Source organism: Mirounga angustirostris, unplaced genomic scaffold, assembly GCF_029215605.1.
Source record: "Mirounga angustirostris isolate CCGP_5_RB_7025 unplaced genomic scaffold, mMirAng1.0.hap1 SCAF_15, whole genome shotgun sequence".
In the NCBI taxonomy this organism is placed as follows: domain Eukaryota; kingdom Metazoa; phylum Chordata; class Mammalia; order Carnivora; family Phocidae; genus Mirounga; species Mirounga angustirostris.
The window spans coordinates 76307229-76330151 of record NW_026991723.1 but is presented as its reverse complement, the minus strand read 5'-3'; the positions used below and the strand labels follow the sequence as shown (position 1 = coordinate 76330151).

At 50.7% G+C, this 22923-nt stretch overlaps 1 protein-coding gene across 1 annotated transcript in view; it reads right to left on the bottom strand.

The window, feature by feature from the left end:
* PAPPA (pappalysin 1) overlaps positions 1 to 22923 on the bottom strand; it is a 237419-nt gene that overhangs the window by 55477 nt on the left and 159019 nt on the right. The window contains exons 11-14 of the mRNA XM_045883010.3: positions 13641 to 13754; positions 12605 to 12740; positions 10130 to 10343; positions 1202 to 1370 (exon numbers count right to left, since the gene is read on the bottom strand). Of these exons, the coding sequence (XP_045738966.1) occupies positions 1202 to 1370; positions 10130 to 10343; positions 12605 to 12740; positions 13641 to 13754 (633 nt within the window). The remainder of the gene's footprint in view (positions 1 to 1201; positions 1371 to 10129; positions 10344 to 12604; positions 12741 to 13640; positions 13755 to 22923) is intronic.

Sequence of the window (22923 nt, the reverse complement as noted above, 5' to 3'; positions counted from 1 at the left end):
CCCCGTGTGTCTGCAGCAGGAAGGACAAGCCTGGCAGCAGGGTCCCGGGAAAGGCTGCGTCTAGTGACCGAGCTCTGGAACCTCAGATCTCCGGGCTTCATCGCCCCACTCCCCACACCCCCACCCTGAGACCCCACAGCAGCATCTGGCTGAAGCAACACTCTGCCGCATCTCAAATCCACCCACTGCCATGGCCCTTGTGCCGGAAACTGCCCTCCTCCGTGAGCAACTCCGATGACCCGTGAGGGCTCTCCCTGGGATGGGTCGCACCGCCAGACGCCAAGCCACACCCAAGCAGGCAGCCAGAAGGACCTTGATCAACCATGATCTGACCACGTCACTGTCTTCAAAAGCTCCCTGTGGCCCTAAAGATCAACCTCAAACTTCCTGGCCAAGCGAACAGGGCTGTGCACTGGTGGACCTTGCTGGCCCCTCCAGCCTCATTGCTTGGGTGAGTTGGGGGGAGGAATAAATCCGTCTGTGGCATGCTCTTTTCTCAGCCACAGGCCTCCTCCTACCATTTCTGCCTGTGCCCAGAGCACCTGTTTCTTCCCCACACCCCCAACATACCCCTGTGCCCATCCATCTATCTGGTTCTCTGTTTTCAAGCCACTTCTTCCAGGGTGACTCCCCCTGGGCTTTCACCACACCCGGCACCTGCCTAGATGGGCATTTATCACACTGAGAGGTCATGACTCACTCCTTGCCCGCTCCCGGCAACAGTCCTCCTTGGGAGGAGGGCCTAGGTTTATCTTAGTGACATCTGTTTTTTTCTCTAGCACCTACTACAGCATCTGGTCCCTGGCGAACAGATGTTTTGCAATCTGTTTTACAATGACAGTGAATGAGTGAACACCTCATTGACAGAGGGTTCACCTCTTTCTAAAGCAGCCCCTTCCATTGTAGCGGAGCTCAGCCTGTGAGGGTTTCCTTCCCAAGTGCTCCGCAGGTGCTTTTCCACACTTACAATCCCAACAAAGACTCTGATACGTGCTGTGTGTATGGAACACTATTCTGCACAGAAACCCTGGTCTTGGAAATTCCAGATTCATGGATTGATGCATTCAATCAACACGTATTTATTGAGCATGTGCTGGGTGGCGGCACCCTGTGAAATGCTCAACACCCGGTCAGCCAGCCTCTCCCCACCCCCAACCCCGGGGGACCGCAGAGGGGCTCTGAGCCCAGCACCTGCGCACACCTGGCTCTTGATGAGCTCGTCGTCCCGCTGTATCTGGAGCACGTAGCCCGTCCGGCAGCTCACGGTGCACCGGGCGCCGTGATAGCGGTCACTGCTGGAGCAGTTGAGAGACGCGTTCTCCACGGCCAGTTCTGGGCAGTCAGCGGCCTCACACGCGAAGTGCACGCAGCTGGGGAGGAAAGCAACAAGACGGTAAGAGGGGGCTTTCCTGAAGGCCCGCCGCACGCCAGAGGGAAGAGCAAAGCTGACGGCATCCCTCTCCCGGATTCCAGGAGGCTGAGACAGAGGAGGGGAAGAGGGGCCGGCTTTGGTGAAGAAAGCTGTGGAGGCAGCAACGTTGATCACAGGGCAGTCTGTGGAGGCAGATAAGCCGGGGTTCGAGTCTTGCAGCAAGCTGTATGTGTTGTGAACCTTCAAACCTTGCCGAAGCTCAGGTTTTCCATCGGTGAAATAGGGGTCACGATGGCAGCGAGTAGTCACTGAGTTTCTTATGCGCCAGGCGCCGAGCTGAACGGTAGCCTCTTCAGATTTGGTGATAGGACTCACTTCTGAGGGGTGCGGTGAGCATCACAACGGAGAGGGCAGGAACGGTACAGAGCAGAATTCCCGGCCCATAAAAAACACGCAGTACGGGGTAGCTAATAGTGTAAACAAGTCTATGTTCTAGTACCTAGAAGCTGTGTGGCGTTGGGCAAGGTACGTCCCCTCCCTGAGCTTCAGAGTACGCTCAAATTGGGCCGAGCTCAATGGAGGTGCTGAAGGTAGAAGTCTTTTATAAACTATAAAGTGATTAATGAATTGTTAGTAAGGTTGTACAGCGATCACGCCTTGCTTCTTGCTATAGCTGCCGTTCTAATCTTCCTTCCAATTTGAATTCTACCCACTCTTCAAGTCTGAGCTCCATGTAAATGTCTACAGGAAGCTTCCCTGTGTCCCCGGGGGGGCTCCCTGGCAGGCCTCCTGCCCTCCTTTCTCTCACGGGCCTCACGCTTCATGCATTGACAGCACAGGGCCTGGGTACCCACCATGTGCTGGAATGTGTGCTAATCCTTAAGGAAATGGAAATCCCAAATCCCTGTGCTAGATGATCTCTCCCCTCATGTTACTGTTACACAGACACTCAGTAACATTAGTGACTATTCACCGATTGCTTATGTACATGAGCTCACTCCATCCTCACAACACCCCTATGAGCTAAGTGTTATTCATTTTATAGTTGGAAAAATCGGGGACCAGGGAGATCAAGTTACTTGTTTAAGTTCCCACCCAGACGTGTGACTCCAAAGTCCTTGTTGTTAACCTTGCCCCACACTTGGACTGGAACTTCCCTGAGGGTAGAGATAATGCCTGTTTCATCCTGGTATACTCTGCGTTGCAATAAAGAAACTTTGCATGCAGTCGGTGTTTCCTAAATGGTGACTGTGTCGGGCGATAGCTCTTAAAGCACTTGGAGGAGGTTGAGACGTTGATTGGGAACAGTGAAAGTGTGTTGGGGGCAGTTTTCTCTAACCTTTGCCTCCCTGACCTTGTCTACACCAACGCCTGCCACACGGTATGCACACACAGAGCTAGGGGACGCCCACCCCACGGTATGCACACAGAGCTAGGGGACGCCCGCCCCACGGTATGCACAGAGAGCCATGCACACAGAACTAGGGGACGCCCGCCACATGGTATGCACAGAGAACTAGGGGACACCTGCCACACGGTATGCACACAGAGCTAGGAGATGCCTGCTCCACGGTATGCACACACAGACCTAGGGGACGCCCGCCACACGGTATGACCACGCAGAGCTAGGGGACGCCCGCCCCACGGTATGAACACGCAGAGCTAGGGGACGCCCACCCCACGGTATGCACACAGAGCTAGGAGAAGGCGAGCAATTGGTGGCCAAACCAGCTTCAGAGGGAAGTCCCCATTTGTTTTCGGGGTGCCATTTCAGGATACCCTGCAGGGGGCTTCTCAGGAAGATGATTACTCATCCCAATGCTCTCTCCTCTGCTCAGAAGCCTGCTGAGAGTCCCAGTTGGGGTGCGGGTGAAGCTAAAGCCTTCATACATCACAAATTCCCTTTTTTTCAAATACTCAGAAAAGGGGAGTGTTCAATTTAGGTCTTGGACCCACACCGATGTGGGCTTTGCCTCTCCACAGGACCCCCTTCCGAAAGGCACCAGGAGAGGGATAAAGTGACACTTGGGGAAATACTGGATTCTCCGCCCCCCTTCCTGTCCCTGAGAGCCTCCCCTGCTCTGCGCCCTGTGACATGGGGAGGCCTCCAAGAGCGAAACCGTGGAGTCAACGCAAGGGCTCTGACACCACAGGATGCATCTGTTCACGGTGTGTAAACGCTGGGGGCCAAGAGCCACATGGTTCCGATTTAAATAGATTTGCTCCGCAAGCTACCGGCTCCCAAGCTGGTCCTCTGACCTATGCCTTCCAGTGTGGCCATGCTCGCTCTGCATTCCTGGGATGAAGACCAGGGGGCTCCGGGCTGCCCTGGGCAGTGCCGCCATGAAGGGAGAAGCAGCATGTACCTGCCCATTTCTCTGCACATTAATGTTCTTCGTAAGGAAAAGAATAAACTGAAAAAGACTGATTTGCTGAAATGGAAAGGGCACAGGGCTTAGCAACTGGGCACATCCGGGCCCTACCCCAGGAATGTCATCTACCAATTGTTTAACCTTGGAAAGTTACATCATCTGCTGAGCCTCAGTCTTCCCATCTGTAAAATGGAAGTAATAAGCCAATTTATCTCTCAAGAGTGTCAACAGGGTGGCATGTCAGCCACTCATTCATCTACTCAACAGACCTTGAAGAGGGACCTTGCTGCCCTGTTCTAAACACTGGGGATATATAGAAGATGCCTGCCACCTGGGAATTTGAGGAGAAAGGACATGCACCCCAGAAAAGTCTTAAAGAAGCCTGTTTCAGATAGTCATGTGTGCAGAGAGGGCACTAAAGGTGAAATTATAGAGGATGACTGTTGGAGGTTGGGGGAAGGACACCATGTGCAGACAGGTCAGGGAAGGAAGCCTCCATGAGGAAGGGACATCTGAAGTAAGACCTGTATGAAATGAAGGGATAAGCCATGCAAACATCTAGGGCAGATGGAATCCCAGGCAGAGTAAAGAGAATGCACAAAGGTCCAGGACAGAATGGAGCTCAGCACGTTTGTACAATCGAAGGGCCCATGTGTGAGAAATACTTTGAAAACTATGATGCTGCAAGAAAAGGTGGTTTCTCTATTCTGGCTCTCTGCTGTAGAAGGAAAATATCCCCTGGTCACATGAATTATTTGACCAAAAAGTTTCGTGGTCAGAAGAATGAGGTAGCACTAGATTAATAAGTCAGCTTTTTTTTTTTTTTCCAATTGCAGGACTTCTCAGAACCCTGAATGTTCTAATGCACATTGTGGATTTCCAGAAGGTGCTATGACACACATTTCCAAACTCTGATAACCTTGTCCAATGGGACATATCTGGACTAATGTCCTCTGGAACACACTATGGGGACCAGAGCATCCCTGCTTTTTCAGCACATCTGTGTGTGCCTGGCTTACAGGCTTGAAAACAGGGAGGAACGGGGAAAGAAGGTCATGTGTACCCGCTATCAGTCTCTGTGTTTTACCCGCATCACCTGACTTGCATCCTCACCAGAACTCCTTGAGGCAGTACAATTACTCCCATTTTCGAGAAGAGGAAAGTGAGACTCAGTGAGCTTAGCTGCCCGTCCACTCCGTGTGGACAGAACTCCAGTAAGGTCTGCCTGTCTGTCCCCTAAGCCCCTGCTCTTCTCTTTGCTTTCCCATTAAGTCGCAAGGGTTGTGTGAACACACTATCCAAAAATGATAAACATTACCCCAAGTGCCCCTCCCAAATACCTCCCTGACATAGCCCTGTCATGGCTGAAACACAAAAACAAGGAAAACAAGAAAAGCCGCTGGCTTCATTAAAAAAAAAAATGGGGGAAGGATTTAATATCAGGGATGAGCAATAAAAATAACAAAAGAAGGAAAAAAAGAAGCCACTTCTCAGAGGGAGGAAGTTGGCTGATCTAAGGGATGGGGGAAGGGACATAGGTACTTTTATCAAAGAAATTCTCAGACCTCGCAAAGATGAAGACACTCTCCCCCTATACAAAGATGATGAGATATTTATAAATTGTCTTTTCTTCATATATATGTATGTATGTGTATATATATATGTTTATATACACACACATATATATTTATATTTATTTTATTTTATTTATTTAACTTATTTATATATTTAATTTATTTACTTACAGACTCAAGTTCCACATAGAGGCATATCCTTAAGTGATTCAATAGCCAATCTCCCCACTGCTGTCCTCACTGCCTAGGGCACTGGCCCCCAGGCATGCACAGCAGAAAGGATGGATGGTGCTCAACCAGAACACAGAAGACCAGCGGTATAGGGCTGGTGTGGGTCCCACTGCTGGCCGTGTCCCTTGACTCTCGGCTTAACTCCTGCGCCCTGCCCGTTTGCTGCAACTACACCATGGGGTGAGGGTTGGGGGGGGGGAGCTGGAATAATAACAGGAAGGTGGTTTATAAGTCACTCTGGGTTGCTCAGATGGGGACAGCGAAGAAGACAGCATGTCCCCACCGGGAAGGGAGGGAAGATGCTCTTTGGCAGGAGCACTGCAGGGTCCCTGGAAAGTAAGACTGAGAAAGAATGATCAAGATAGGACTCCTTGTTTTCTGCCCAGGAATGCATCGACTGCTGGAAGGGATCCTGGAAGGCTCTTGTACCCTGGAATCCTAGGAGCCAGTGAGGCGGTTGCCCAATGGCGATGAGGCAAAGTCAAGGCCTGCAGGGTCGGGATGGCAGCGAGCTCTCTTGGGGCTCCCGAGGGAGGGAGGGGTGGCCAGCAGAGTGGCAGGGGGTCACTCCTGGCTCAGGTGGCCCGCAGGCACCGGCCCCACCATGTCTCCAGATCTGCCGATGTCTTTACTGTGAACACTCCTGGTAGTTAAATGTTGGCGACTAATTAAAAAAGAGGATTAAGGAGGGCCAAACACAAGTTATTTGTGGTCTTATCTGGCCTATGTGACAGCAGTCTTGAAACTTCTGATGAAGAGGGGCCTGAGAAGTGGATTTCAATGACAGTTCTGTTGCTGAGTGGCTGGGTGGCTTTGGGGAGCTCACGTCCCTTGCTGGGACCTCAAATGAGAATGCAGAACCAGAGAACCTGGTAGAGGCCTCCCAGCTTCCAGGGACCACGGTTTTATGAAGACAAAACAACAGAGGTATATAATCTCAGAGCCCTTGGGGAGGGGGAGAAATAGATTTTGATAATCCCAATTATTGACAAGGATGAGGAAGCAGAGGAACTCCGGGAGAACTCTGATGGGATTAGAAGTTGAACAACATCTTGGAGAAGAATCAGGAGCATCTGGTCCAGTCGAAGAGACACAAGTGCTCAGGCACTGCAGTTCCATCTGCCGGCAACTCCCAACAGGTGTTCCAAGAGGCACTGATCCCCCTGTGGGCTGGATAACTTGGGGGAGCCTGTGGCCTCTGGCCGTGAGAAGCTTCTTTCTGGGTTCCAAATCTCATACGCGAATTTCCTATATAGTCATCTGATGGGATGGATATTCATGTGTGGGCTCCTGTAGGCACCATCCCTCACCCCCACCCCACCCAGTCTAAGTCCACGCTGGCTAGAAGGACTCAATCTGGTCACATGAAGAATTTATTTCCTCCTAGAGCTGGCTTTCTCAAAGTTAGCTCCCTGTCCGAACTGCCCTTCTCTGGGTGGGCTGGCATGGGGAAGTGGGAAGAGTTTGAGGTAGAGGGAGAAAGAATGCAAATAATAAATGGGGCAGGAGGGAGGGAGGGAGGTAGGAAGGGAGGGAGAGAGGGAAGGGAAGGGAAGGGAAGGGAGAGAGGAAGGGAGTTTACTAATTGTGTAAGCACATGGCCCACTGAATTTTATAATAAGCTGGTCAATCTCTGTTTAGACCCATAGGATAGTGTGTGTGCATGTGTGTGCGTGTGTACGTGTGTGTGTGAGAGAGCCTCACACACAGGAGCCTCAATCCCAGACTGTTGCTTTTCTCACCGGGAAGCCTTTTACCTTCCTCACCACCATCGCTAAGCCCCCCAAACGTTCCCCCTTCCCGTAGGTGTGGCGCTGGGATTTGGCTAGAATTTCTCCACTGGACCTCTCCCTTGAAACCCGATCCTGTTTTCGTGGGCCTCTGAATTTAGTGTAAGTGCTGCACAGGGCCTGGAGACCCTTGAATCTAGGTCAGAACACACCGCCTGGATTGACTTTGCTGTAGTGATGCTCCTCCCCGGGCAGCCCACTAGGTATCACGCTCTCTGGAGAGGATGATGAAGATGAGAAGGGGCAAAGGGTGGGAGAGGAGGCTGAGCGGGTGGAGATGGCGGAGAAGGCACAGAGGCAGCAAGAAAGAGGACGAGTGGGGACGGGAGACGAGGGGCGGAGGGCTGGAGGCTGGGGAGGCAAGGTCGGCCCCTCTCGCTACCTGGAAAACAGCTGAGAGGCAAGTGGGCTGTTTCTGCCAGAGCCAGCTGAAATGTGTACTATAAAAAGTGATGCTATTTACCTTGGTGTTTTGAGAATGAAGAAAAACATCCCGTGGCTTTTTACAGTTGTTGCTTATTTTTCTTTTCCCTCCTCCCAGTTTGCTCGTTTTAATGCATTTGCACATTTGTGCAGTCCTGACTGGGTGTGTGCCTCTTCTGCTCTCCAGGAGCAGCTCCTCCTTCCTCACCCCCGGTCCCCTGGAGCATTCAGGAGGGGCCCCCAGTACCCGCTCCCCCCCCCCGCCGTAGCTGTGGCCCTGGGGGCTCAGCCCGTCTCAGCCAGGTCCACGCTCACGGCCGAGCCACAGAGGCCCTCACCTCCAGCGCCCCCCTCACTAAATGCTCACACATGAGCAGCCAGGACAAGTCCCCTTCTCTCCTGGATGTACTTGGCTTCGACGGGGACCTCGTGGCTTTCAGGGGCAGACAAAGCAGGATTCTGCCTCCCTACTGCCCGGACGGCCTTGACTCACTGTCTCTTGTCCACACCTCACAGGACAGGTGTGATCATGAAATAAAATAATGATATAAGCTGATGAAGTGCATGTTGGTTCCTTCCCCCACCCTCTTACTCCTCCCAGCTCTTGGGAAGCACAGAATGTCAGAAGTGGAAGGAACCAGAGAGAACATCCACTCCATCACCATCATCCCATGGATGGGGACATTGAGGCCCAGAGAGGCAGAGTGACTTGCTCATAGTCATATAACCAGTGAGTCCCCGCCCGGTGCTCTTCTGCCACCAAAGAACTCAACAAATGCTAAACAATTGATTTGCTTCTGAGGTTAAACACTTCTGTTTACTTCGGGCACAGGAACTGTTAATTAAGATTTCAAAGAAGCCAGTGCTGGCCTCCGTCAACTCGCCCGTGGTCCCGGTGGCTGGTTAAGGATGGGAAAGAAAGCATTGCAGAAAAGGTCTAATGGATTTACATTTCTCATTGACATTGTTTCCCTGGGTTCTGAGAATCAACTTATTTTTATAGTCTGGAGAGCCAGGGATTTTGAAAAAGCCCTTTTAGTATGAAATATATTTATATTTATATTTAAGGAGCTCTTTTGCCTCCGAACGATTGCAACAGACTTTGCACAACAGAACTAGAGACAGTGGGTGCAAAACAATGTGGGTTTTGCAATCACCTTTTGTGTCCCCTGTGGTGGCAGGGGCGTGGGAAAGGCAGTGTCTCCCCCCGCTACCCCAACCCTTTCCTCTCCTGGCTCCCAGGTACAGAGGGCAGGGCCGGATCGCCTTTCAGAGGGCCTTACTCTGGGGGAGCCCACCGAGACCCCCATCCCCGCCTCAGTCTCTCTTTTTCCTTCTGGATCTCATTAAACAAACTTGAGAGGTGCCGTGCGAGCATGGACCAGCCCTTCCCCTCTGGGGGCCCTAGAATTCTGGAGGGTAACGCAGGAGTTTGGACCCTCTGGATGTCCTAGATGATGTCCAGAGCTTCCTCCAGCTCTAAGAGCTTCATGCAGAGTTTGAGGCAGAGAAGCACCCCTGTCAGATCAGAAAGTGGCCATAATTATTCTGTATTAATACATCACCTTGGCACGGTGTCTCATGGTCTGCAAGAGGATCTTCACCTGTGGCGCACCATTTAGCCCTCATGACCCCTGGTGGGGTAGATATTATTGTCCATTTATTCAAAAATAGGAAAGCGAGACTCAGAAAAGTGAATGACTTGTCATGGACACACAGGCGAGAAGGGGCACGTTCAGACCCAGGTAAGAGTATCACCCAAACTCCTATTCTTGCCAGGAAACACCATTCTCTCTTAGCTTCAGACAAGGGGCATAAACGACACCAGATCAGAGGCACAGATGGAGTGAGGCCACGCCATTATCAGAGACTCTGAGACCGCTGGGGGGATCTCAGGAGCTGGGTTTAGGGAAGACGCAGAGATTTCCCCATCACTGGAATACGGTGAACTGGGATGAAGCAAATACCAGGCTCCCTCCATCCCCCTAAATAATTACTCCAGTATTTCAGAGCTGCAGGAGAGTTAATCCACCTCTCTTCTCTTTGTCCAGATGTGGATGCTGAGACCCAGAGAGGGAAAGTGATGTTTACCACACGAGCAAGCCATTGTCAGCGCTAGGACTGTGAGCCAGGTGAGGGAGACTTTCCACCAGCGCGCATTCCTGCTTCCCTCCCTGGCCCCTGGAATCCAGAGAGGACGTGTGGGCCTCCCAGGCCCAGAGGCAGACGCGCCCAGAGGCCAGAGGATGGAGCAGGGAGAACACACAGACTTTTCACAGCCACACGCATGTCTACGCAGTTGCAGAATTCCTCCATCTGCTTCTGGCTAGCAAACGGCCCCGGGCAATCAGACCCCAGGTCCCTTACCTCTGTTCGGCAGAGCTGTAGGTCTCCCCTCTCTGGCAGCTGCTCAGGGTGACGGGGTCAAAGTTGTCGAAGGAGCGGAGGGCCACCCCCGAGACGGCAACCAGGGGTGAACTGAAGCTCACGCGGACCGCCTGGCTATGGTAGAAGGGCTGGCTGAGGTCATGCACCACGGGGATAATCAGGGGATTGTTCCTGCAGCTCAGGACATGGAGGCCTGTCAGGAGAGACAGAGGGCCGAGGGGCCAGGCTCATTACTCAAGGCCAGTCACGCCCTCCCCAACGGGCCCTTCCCGAAGCCCCCAGACCCTTTCATGTCACTGCACAAAAGCACCATTGGGTGGCCAGTGGGGATTTTGAGTTTGATTGAAAGTTTCTTTGTCTGCCTTTTTCTCTTGGTTCCAAATCTTTCCAATCCCTTTGCCTCCCGCCCCCTAAGCTTTCCCTTCACCTAGCGCCCACAGCCTCTCTCCCTCCCCCAGTGGCCACCCCTCACACAAGCATGGCTGGCCCTCACCACCCTCCCACATTGCCTTGGGGCTCGATGGCCCGAGCTGCTAGTTTTCAGGCTGCCTTCCCAGTCAGCCACAGAGATGGTACAAATCATTCACAGCAACAGGCCGCCCTCGTTTTTAATCCAGGAACCCAGCAGCAGTCCTGTGAGGTCCGGACCTCGGTAGCCAGGCTGCAGAGGTAACGCTGGGAATCAAGGGCAGGAAGTGGTTTTCCAGAGGCGCCCAGAACAGCCAGCCATGTAGACCAGGCTTACCCCATCCCAAAGCCCTTGGTTCTTTCTAGAACGGGGAACAGGTCCCCAGGCTTCAAGGAGGATGGGAGGGGGCAGAGAGGAGGGGCACACCCAGAAGAGGGAAGGGAACGATGGGGTGGGATGGAGTTGGAAAAATGGACACTTCCTTTGGGGTCTGGTGGACCTCAGTTCACATCACGACTTAGCCTACCTAACGATGTGACTCCAGCAAGCTCCTAAAACTCAGTTTCTGCATCTGAACTTGGGGCTGATCCTAAGCACATCCTGGCAGGCCTGCGCTGTTGGGGACATTCAGCTCCCCATCCAGAAGGCAGCCTTCTCTGATCCCTGAGAACAGCAAAGGCTCCCCAGGGGGTGGCAGGATACGGAGGACAGAGGCCAGGGGACACTGCGGGGAGGGACGGGGACACGTGGAAGCCTCAGACACTGAGTCACGGGATCCCAGCAGCTTCTGTGGAACTGGACCTCCCCCCACGCCTCCGAGCTCTCTGCAGTGCCAGGACAGCTAGGAAAATATTTGCTTCTCATTTAGGGAAATTTCTCTGGAATCCAGATAAGTCCAGAGGGTTTTTTCTTCTCTTCCTTATTCATATGTCCCCCTGCCTTGCCTCTAAAACTAAATAAGTAAACATAAAAACAAAACAAAATCCTCTCCCTGCTCCCTTGGCTTCTGCTTGACCCTGTGATGACCCTTTGCCTGCTGGCTTCATACGGAGCTTCGAACCGAGCTCTCTGTGGAATGGTGCATGCATAGCTCGGAAGCCTAGCCTTCAGGGCTGGCCTGGGATTCCAAACACCTGGAGGTGTGGTGCGAATGTGGGACGGATAACAGGACTTTCCTAGTGCCGGGTCTCATGCTGGGCACCGTCACAACAGCCCTAAGGAATAGCTCATAGAATCTCTCTCAATCTCGCTCTGATGATGAAGTGGCACCATTGTCTCCATTGTGCCTAAGAAGAGAGCAAGATGCCACATGAGGGGCTTTGAGGTCCAGAGAAGTGTGCCCCTTCTCGAGCCGAGTGAGTGGCAGGGACAGGACTGAAGCCCAGGCCGTTGGCTCTGGAGCTGGGGCTCTTCCCTCTGCCCCGTGCACACGTGGGTGCACAGAAGGGTGTGCAAGTGACAACTCTGGTCTCGTCCTCCCCACCAGCCCTGTGTGGAGGCAGCTTCTCGGCACGCAGGACCTGGCTCTTTACCTGCCTTCCCAGTCCCAGCCTTTCCTCATTCCTCCTCCCATGGGGAGCCCTGCAGGTGGTGTGCAGACACAGGTTCCACTGTGGGGCACAGGGGATGCCTCGGGGTACAGCGGAAAGAGCCATGGCCGTGATTCCAAAGACCTGGCTCCTCTCCTCTCTCCCCGGGGTCTCTCAATGCCTCTCCTGGGGGTCTCAGGTGCTGACACCTGGACAAAGGGCCTTTTCTCAGTCTCCTTCTCAGGGTCTTTTGAGGATCAGATGGGGCGCCTGAGATTGAAGGTGCCTGGCAGAAGGGAGCTCTTGAAGGGAGGACTTGGACAGTGGCCCCTGATCCCCATATCTGCCACATCCAGGCTTCTCTGAATACACAAAAGCCTCCTGACTTGAAAGCAAGCAGAATGCCAGAGAAGCAAGAAAGAGGAAAGGTGAAGGAAGAACTAGCTCTCGGCTGCTCCTCGAACCGCCCCGGGGCAGATACGGTCCCAAGAGCCATCTGCATGAGAAGGTGCTCACCGAGATCGTGGCTCTGATCTTTGGTATCAAATAGCTGGACGCTGATGGTCTCCTGCTTCTGGTCCCCATAATAGGTGCCATCAGTCACCAGGTGGACGATGACAGCCGCGGCAACCATTGGCTGAGAAAAGTATGCCTGAAATGCAGAAGGCACAGGAGGGTCACTCACTCGCTCAGGCTATGGGGCAGGGGTTTCAAGGAGCATCCTCCATTTCAGGGCCTGCACCACTCATCGTGGGTCCACGATGGGAATAGGGAGGCAGTGAAGAACACAGGCTCCGAAGTTCAGAAACTCTGTCCCAACTTGGCTCTGCACCTGCTGAGCTGTGTGACAGGGAGTGGTCGCTCTGCGTCTCTGGGCCTAAGTTCCCTCACTTCTAAGTGATATATTAAGTAAATAACTGAATCACAGGGTGGCTGCGAGTTTCCAGTAAGATAACGGGAACAAAGTGTCTGGCACATCCTAAAACCACAAAAAAAGGTATCACTATTATTTGTCACTTCTCCATGCTAGCCTCTGTGCGAGGCATCAAGGAGACAAAGCAAAGTAAGACCCAGCCCTTGCATTTCTGCAGACCGTGGAGTTCAAAGAGGGTCAGTGACATGCAAACACAATCCATAATCCTTAGGAAGATGGGCCTAAATATAGTGATATAATACCATGTGACAAGCACCTTCCGACAGATGACCGGACATGTACAGGACTAGAAGGGAGAGAACAGTCACTTCTCTGTGGAATCAGTTAAGACTTCAAGGAAGAGAAGACAATCTTAAAGGCCTTGAATGATGAATAGAAGGTTCCAGGCAGACAAAAGGTTTCCAAAGTCTTTGCCAAAACAAGAAGGATGAGGGGCATTCCATGTGCGATGAAGGGATTCTATTTCAGGGAGCCTCCTACTGCTAAGTGTTTTGTTCTCTGTCCTTACAATTAACACCCTCAGTGGGGAGACAAACCATCTTGCGAAAGGGTCATGGGAGCTGGTGCTTCCTGGGGGCCACTGCTGGAGATTCTAAGGCTCGTAAAACTTTGGCTTACCCGGAGCCAGAAAGTGGTCTGAGCCATCTGGGAGTACGAGTAGCTGATGGTACAAGGGTACCAGGCATGCTGGGAAATGCCTTCACTGAGATCTATCACCTTTGTTCGACACACCTGGGAAGAGATAAAGAAAAAAATGTTTTAGAGGGTCTCAGCAGTTGAACTAAATTCAATTAGATGCACCTTTACTATCCACCCATTTTGTTCTGGGCACCGCAGGAGAAAACAGGGATGCACAGACTGGAGGCTGCTCCAGGAGCCCACATGCTACTGTAGAACAGGGAGTCCTCAACACTGTGAAGGACAGAACAGAGAACATGTTTTGGTGGTAGAGGTGACAGAGAAATGCTCACGGGGACAAATGCTGGAGGAGTTGGCATCTGAGCTGGATCTTAAAGAACAGAGCGGACACAGGGGAAGGGCACTGCGGGTGCAGGGAGCAGGAGAAAAGGCTCAGAGGAATGGAGAAATCTAGAATGCTCAGGGTGTGCTAAGCTGCCTGGTACTCTTAGAGCTTGCTTGGGGAAGGTGGCAGAAAATGCAGGATCAGGGATGGGATTTCATCGAGTCATGAATCGCAAGCAGGCCCTTTTAGAACAAATCTGTACATTATGCTCAGAGCTGTATTACGGACAGAGAAAGGCATATCCTTGGACAAGATGGGCATATTCCCCAAAGACAGAGTGTGTGTGTGTGCTGCGTATGCGTGCATACTGTGTATCCAAATGTCATTTCATCCCTCAGTTCATTCTCTTATCGGAGTCCGATTTGTTGGGAGATGGCTATTCGCCCAGCACTGTGGGACGAGACAGACGCGGGGAGCTTGCAGTGGACAATGAGTGTAGATATCCATCAAGGCACCACACCAGCATACACAACTGAAAACCGTACAGCAGAAAACAGAAAAGTTCTATGATGGAAAAAGCTAGGAGCAACTGGCTTGTTCTTGAGATTGGTCAGATCTTTTGCGGAAGGCCATCTCACATTTGTGTTTTCCCTCTGACCTTGAATGTGGCGTCTCTCTCAACACTCCCCTGTGGATTTGGGTCTCCCTATACCCTACTCACCTGAGAAAGGCTGACCTAGCAAACTCTAAGGCTCTTGAAAGCCATTAAAAAAAAAAAAACAAAAGATAATCTAATATCAATCACAGTAAACATACATGTAAAATAAACAAAAAAGGGGAAAAAAGAAAAAAATTATATTCAAGGATACCTATTCTAGCAATATTTGTAGTGGCAAAAGATCGGGAATAGTTTATATGCTCATCTGTTGGGGAAGGGATGCATCAGGTAAGAAATATTCATGTGACAGATTTCTATACAGCAAAAGACTTAAGAGGCCTGAATTAGATTCATATACAGGGATGATACTAGAAATATTTAATGTCAGGTCCAGTATGGGTCCTGGTCACTCAAAATGAAAGCCCTACTCCTGAGTTCAAGACATCAGTGAAGAGATTGCAAAAGCATAACACTGAGTAAAAACAAAGCAAAACAAAAGGAACAAGGCATCAATGGACAACTACAATATGATGTCACTTATAAAAATCACACAAAGCAAGACCATATATTGCCCAGAGATTTTGCTAAATGAGTACAGAAGAATTAAAAACAGAGTAGAAAAGTCATGTATCAAATTCACTAGTCAAACTCAAGATAAAATGCATGATGCATGAGTTGTAATCTACAACTGCAATCATCAGTGTTTTTTTTTTAATGAGCTTTTTTTTGTATTGGAGTGATTTTATAGTTACGGAAAAGTTGCAAAGGTAATATGGAGTCCTCTAAGTATGCTTCATCCAGTGTCCCTTACTGTTAGCATCTTCATCAATTCATTCTTGAAACCCCAAACAGAGGAAGATAAGTCACTTAGCCAACTTTGGAGAATCACAGATCAGTCACCCAGAAAGTTCTGCAGTGGCATGCTGGCCTCATTTAAGGAGATCCTGGTTTATCTTTGACATTTGAATGTTGGATTAGGTCATGGATTTTCAGGGATTCCTTGGAGGTGTCTGCCTGCGGGTCAGGATGTGAGATCTGCTTCCTTCCTTCTCTACTGCTTTACCTGTAGCATCTCCACTCATCTGTCTTAGATATTGAGCTGCCATGTAATGTTTCCTTTAAGAAATGAGCTTCACTGCTTTGAGAACATTGAAAAGTACTGAAACCTGTTTCTTGCCAAAGTTCCCCTCCCCCTCTCCGAGAAACCAGTGGGTCCTGAATATCACAGGTAACATCTTAAGGAGAGTAGAGGTGCCGAGAATCAAACATCTCATTGGCCAGAAGCAGGTGATGACTTCTGATATTCAAATCTTTAGAAGCCTAGTACCAAGGAGACTATGGGCAAAGCAGCCACTTTAATAGGCTGGAAGATGTCTTCAAGTTTATTTATTTTTCTCAAAAACAACTGGGACGGAGCTTAGGCAGATCTGCCAGTGGATTGTGTTACATTTTACAACAGTGCGAGACTTTGCATAAACTATCCATGGCATTTGAAATCCAGGCCAGCAATTGGACATGTATCATTTTGGAATTCTTTCCCCTGTGTTCTGAGCTGCCTGTCCCCAGCAGAGTGTGGTGGAGCACATCTCTGGAGTGCTGGGGGTCGGGGGAGGCCTTATCTCTGCATCTAAAACATTCACGGTCAGAGAAGTCTAAGACGTGAACAAAGCCCCTCTTATTGTTTAAATACAATTTTCTCTTATCTCATCAGCTCTATCAGCACTAGACAGGGCTTTAGAGGTACATACTGCTGTTATTTTATTCTCCTGTTTTCCTATTTGGATTGTGTTTGTTTCAAGCTGGCTGCGATCCTGACCAGGGACAGTCAAAGCAGATCAGAGAGGAACAAACAAATCCAGCTGAACCTTTGCCCAAAGCCCCAGTTGATCTTAAAACCATCTATGTTCCTGGGGAGGCTGGGGGGAGCGGGCTGCAGGGGAAAGGTGAAGGAAACACACACAAGCCTCCCACTTTTACAGACCTTGTGGATTCTGCTCATTCAGCAGCCATTTACTGAGGGTATATGGTTGTACATCAGGCTCCACATCCCTGAGAGAAAAAGAGCTTTGCCCTTGGCCACAAGGTTGGTCACTAGGGATACAAGTGTGATCCCAAGGTGACTGATTCTCTGAGGATGCTCTGTTTTCATCCACTCACTTCTTTGCACCTTCCAAAAAAAGCCAGTCTGACTGCATAAAGGATTACTGAACAATTTAGATTTTCCTGAACATTCATAGGGGAACAAGCAGGAGAGTTACATCTCACACTCCATGGGGACTCAAGCTCCCCCAGCAACCCCAGGAAGCGAGTTCTGTCTCACTCATTATCTCCCTTCCTCTAGATTCGCCAGTGTCGCTGGCTCCAGTGGCCTCCCTATCTCTCCCAACCTCTCCCTCTTCCCCATCTGCACCTCTCAGATCTCACATAAGCCATTCTTCTCTCCCTCAGATTATCCACTCTTGCCCACACAAGTCCTTCTGATGATGCCAACAACCCTCCCCAGAGCGGTCAGGGGGATGAACGTAGCAACCTTCTACCCTCTCTGTTATGCTACGATCTGTCTCTTCACATCATGAAGAGGGGGTCTCCCAGCTGGAACCTGCCTTTCTGCCTCGCCCACTCCCATGTCTGGTGCGGCATTATTCACAACAGCCAAGATGCGGAAACAAACTCAAGGTCCATCAAGAGGTTCATGGATGAACAAAATGGGGTCTACTGAGACAATGGAATGTCATTCAGCTTTAAAAAAGAAACCCTACCATATGTGACAGTAAAGATGAACCTTGAGAACATCATGCTAAGTAAAAATAAGGCAGCCATGAAAGGACAAATATTCCACTTTTTCCATTAATAATTTCCAATAATAATTCCATGATTCCACTTATAGGAGGTATCTAGAGTAGTTAAAATCACAGAATTGATGAGCGGAATAGTGATCGTTGCCAAGGGCTGGGGAAGGGTGGGAAAGGTAGTTGCTAATCAACAGACATCAAGTTTCAGGTAAGCCAGATGATTCAGTTCTAGAAGTCTTTTGTACCTGTAGTCAACAATATTTTATTGTACACAAAGAAATTTGTTAAGAAGGTAGATCTCAGGGTGCCTGAGCCTCAGGCTCAGTGAGTTAAGTGTCTGACTCTCAGTTTTGGCTCAGGTTGTGATCTCGGGGCCCTGAGATCAAGCCCTAAGTCGGGCTCCATGCTCGCAGGAAGTCTGCTTGGGATTCTCTCTCTTCCTCTCCCTCTCCCCCCACCGCTGTTCTCTCTCTCTCTCTCAAATAAATAAAATCTTTTAAAAAAAGGTAGATCTTTTGTTAACTTTTTTGTCACAATAAGGTGAGATACAGTAATATTTTGAATGACTAAAATACTGATATTCACTGAATGAACAAATACATTAATAAAATAAGTGAACCAGTTCAGGTGTGTGGGGGGGAGAGAAATTCATATAATGATGCTAGGCAAAGAGCAGACATGGTTGGGCTGGCAAGCACCCTCCCTTAGGTATTCTCAGGGTTGGAGGTGGGATTACCCAGTATCTTCTTGATTACTTCAGAGCCAGAGAACTCACTTCCATTTATAGGCAGCTCAATTGACTTTTGGACAGCTCTTCCCCATTGCCAGGAGAAAATGTCTGGCTATACTTCCTCCTCCTTTTTCCTCTAAGTAGCAACGTCTATAAGCTTTCTGATTTAGAGTTCCCGACTCAGAGGGAATTGAAGAGTTATCTACTGAGACCATTCCTTTTGCCGGGCTCAAGGAAGGGTGGGCTGACTTGTACAACATAATACAGCAAGTAGGTGGCAAAATTGCTATTTAAATGCAGAATTTTCAGGGGTGTCTGGGTGGCTCAGTCGTTAAGCGTCTGCCTTCAGCTCAGGTCATGATCCTAGGGTCCTGGGATCGAGTCCCACATCGGGCTTCCTGCTCAGTGGGAAGCCTGCTTCTCCCTCTCCCACTCCCCCTGCTTGTATTCCTGCTCTCGCTGTCTCTCTCTCTGTCAAATAAATAAATAAAATCTTAAAAAAAAATAAAAAATAAATGCAGAATTTTCTGGCTTCAGGAACTGGTGCTTTTTTCCTCATCTATGTTTGGCACCCCCTCGATCCTACTTTTTTTCTTAAAAAGTTTATTATCTTAGTAAGCTCTATACCCAATGTGGGGCTCAAACTCAAGGCCCTGAGCTCAAGAGTCACATGCTCTTCTGACCGAGCCAGCCAGGAGCCCCTCAGTCCTGCTTTTTTTGTGTGTAGACCCACCTCCAGTGAGATGTCTTCCTCTTCCCCAAGAACTCATGGCAGAAAGAGCAGACAGGAATTCAGGTGCCCATGACACTCCTTTCTCCAGGAGAAGCCCAGCTCTAGGTCTTTGATGGCAGCGGAGGAACCACTGCCCTCCAGTCCCATCTTTTTTTTTTTTTAATTTTATTTATTTATGTGACACACAGAGAGATAGAGAACACAAGCAGGGGGGAGCGGCAGGCAGAGGGAGAGGGAGAAGCAGGCTCCCTGCTCAGCAGGGAGCCCGATGTGGGACTCGATCCCAGGACCCTGGAATCATGACCTGAGCTGAAGGCAGACGCTTAACCGATTGAGCCACCCACGTGTCCCACCCTCCAGTCCCATCTTAACACCTGCAGGACCCGAGGAGTAGGAGACTGCTTTCCCACTTGGTCTTTAGCACAATGCCTTAGACACCCCATCACCTTCAGAGATTTGCTTACACCAAACACCCCCCATGGGCAACAGGAGACCTGGATCAGTTCTGGCTACGTCCTTACTAGCTGGACGTCTCCCCCACCCTCAGCTGCCCCATCTGTGAAATACAGTAGTTGCACGGAATGACCCCTAAGTACCCCAGGAGCTTAAGGACACCCATAGTCATAACATCCACCACGGGTCTCAAGGTCACAATGTCATTTATGCTCACAGAGGTTGGAATCATCGTCCCACTTTTCTGATGAGACTTTAAACAACCACTTTAAGATCATCTATCCAGTTGTGTAGGACAGCCAGAAGCCAGACTCTGATCCCTCCGATGCCATGTTCTGTGTGCCTGTCTTGGTCAAAACCTCCCCTTCGTCTGATGGATAGGAAGGCACCAGCTACCCCTCTCCTTGCCTCTAGTTGTTCCACCTGCTCTCCCTGCTCCAAGGTCCTCATAATTACCCTGCCAACGTGAAGAACTAATCCTGTTGCCCCGCTACTTATCACCCCCTCCATGGCTGCCCAGGGACCACGGGATGGGAGGTTTCCCAGACACAGCTTGCAAAGGCCTTCGGGAGCCGGTTTCAGCCCCGTCACCACCTTCATTGCCAGTGGCTGTCCCTCCTCTCCCCTCCCCTCCCCACGTAGCAGGTGGGCATCCGCACACGTGCACAGCGGTGCTCCCTTCTCCCCGAGGGATGCTTTCTCTCCCATGCCCTGCACTCCACCACCACGATGTCTGTGCCCAGACTTCTCCGGCCCCCTGCCCCCCTCCGCCGCACTGGCTGCCCATTTTGTGAAATACTACACACACTTCAAAGCCAGTCTCAAATATCACCCCTCCTCTGAAAGCCCCTTTGCTCACCCCCCCCCCCCAGGCAGAATTAATTGCTCTCTCTTGTGTTCATATAGCTCTTTATATACCTTGGTTACAGCGCTTGTCAGGTTGGATTATGGTTATTTAGAGCCCAGTCTTATCCCTTGAAATTCTGAAGACTTCCAAGGTGAGAGGCATGCTTTATTCATGCTCATGTCAATCCTAGCCAATTGCCCAGCCCCAGGACGCAGTAGGTGCCCCGAGAACAAGAGTCCCAGCAGGAGCGGTAGCAGCTAGGGGGTGCCTGTCCTACGCTGGGCGCTTTGTTAAGGTCTCCATACGTACTAGATCATGCAGGCCTCATGACAACTCTGTCAGGGAGGTACTATGATTATACCCATTTTATAGATAAGGACTCCAGGCCCCCGTACCTTGCCTAAGGTCACACAGCTCGTTAGAGGAACCAGGATTCAATGCTAAGGCACAAACTCAGCCCACACTCTTAATGGTAGATTAAGGCCGCCTTGAAAACCGTTGCTTGCCTATCTCTCAGGGTCATGGAGGATGGACTTGGGATTTCTCCTGAACAGAAGTTGCTTCAGCAGCCCAGAGCAGGCCCCTACAGGGCTGCCCCAGGGTGGGTGATGTGGTCGAAAGAGCCCTGGGTTGCCAGGCAAGAGGCTTGACTGCTAGAGCTGACCCACCTGCTTACTTCTTCTGACACTCGTCCTTCCCATGTGCAGAAGGACGGAATAAGATGAATCCCTAAAAGGCTTTTCAGTTCTGACATTCTGCCAGCTTTTCTCTTCCAGCCTCGTCCTGGTGAATGCTGCAGGAGAGAGACTCTGTCACGAAGTGGGATTGTTCTGTCAGCCCCTGAGTCAGCTCCTGGACCCCATGTTTCTGGTCTCTGGAAGGCTAATTTCACAGCCACCTTTCTACGATCACCAGAGGGGTAATGTAAACATTTACTGTAGCCATTCAGGCAATGTGTTTTCTGTTTTCTTTTCTTTTCAGGCATGTGACAAAGAGCTGGTTCTTCCCCCAAAGCTTTGAGATCACTGGATATTTGTGCTGGGGGTATCCTCAGAGATCTGATTCCAGCCATCACATCTGACAGAGAGATGGGGAACAGGGCCCATTGGGGATGGGAGAGACCACCGGGCCGCAAGCTCCTCTGGGACGAGCCAGGATGTCTGGTGGTGACTGGGGTTCCCTGGGCTGACAGACACGGAGGCCTCTGTGGCCCCAGGACTCAGGGGCTCTTGTCCACTCCACGCACCACCAGCCACTCCATCCAGCACCCGCCTCCAAACTCCCCCTTTGCCGAGGACTGCTTTCAATTAGAGGAGTTAACGATGTCTTGCTTTCAAAGGGTTTTTTAAATCCAGTTTATCTTCCACCCACACACGTCGTACACAAAGGCGGGGAGACAGAGGGAGAGCAGGGGGAGCGGGAGTTCTGGTATTTTCCCACACAGGGGAGATGCCATGAGGTTTCTATTGAATTTCGCTTTTACAGATCTACATGCCCTTTTGTCAATCACAGGAGGGAAGAAGTGCTCTTCAAATCTCTGGCCCGTCCTCTCCAATTTCCTCTTTCAACCCAAAGGGACCTGGGAATGGGGCTCATAGAAAAAGAGAGGAAAAGGAATAGGAAGGGGGAGCATGGGAGAATGCACAAGTGCGTACACGCACCTGCACGCACGCACACGCACACGCACACCCCAGGTAGTGTTTCCAAATATTTCCACTTGGGCCACATTTTAACGTTCAGGCTTGTAGATCCAATGCCGAGCTATGTCCCCAAGAACTGCAAGGTTGTAAGAGGCCACAGGCAGGACTCCTTGATATGGAGATGGCGGGAGGGCGAGCCGGCTGGGAGACCACGGGTCGGGCCACGGAGACCATAACACTGAGTGGGCCAGGTGCAATAAAGCCACCTCCATAAAGCCAGTGTGGCTCTCTCTTCCAGAACATGGTGCTCCCTCCTCAGTGCTCCGCTATGGGAGGGAAAGGGCACCGACTCTCAGAGACAGTCCACAGTACTGATGCTGCCCAGGTATCATCTTGCCATAACTGGGAGGAATAAGCACTTTTGTCCCCATTTGAGAGATAAGAGTCCAAGGTTTGGAAGGCACAGGGCACTTGCTCTCAGCTTAAGAGTCAAAGCCAAGTGATCTGATTCAAGGTCCCTGTACTTCTCACCCCAGGGGTGGAGACTCCCCAGTAGCTTTTGGTCACCCCTCTTGCGGTTTCTTGTCTGTCCTTGTGTCTCCATGCTTGAGTCAAGGGCAGTGCTTGTGCCCGATCTCTCTCTCCTCTTCACTGGTGTCTAGTGCAGGCCACTAGGCGTGGCTCGGTGAATGCTGCCATATTGAACTAAGGTGGCTTCTCCACGGCCAAACACGTGGTTCAGGGCTGACATATTTGATCCAGAAGCCCAGGGTGTGGACATGGGAACAGCAACGTGGTACAGAGAAGGCCCCAGGAGACCCTGAATTCATTCATGAGCACTAAATGGCCGGACCTGTCCACCACCCAGGCTCCCACGCAGTTAACGGGCAACAAATACGATGATGGCAGTAATACCTGGTATTTGCAGTGATTTCTCCCATTACTCTCATGCACAGCAGAGCCTGTCCGATTCCATTATTTCCTTTAATTCTTAGAACCACCCTTTGAGGAAGGTATTAATATTACCTCTACTTCCTCGATGAGAAATAGGCTGATCGTTAACAGGGAGGACGCGGGCCCTCGA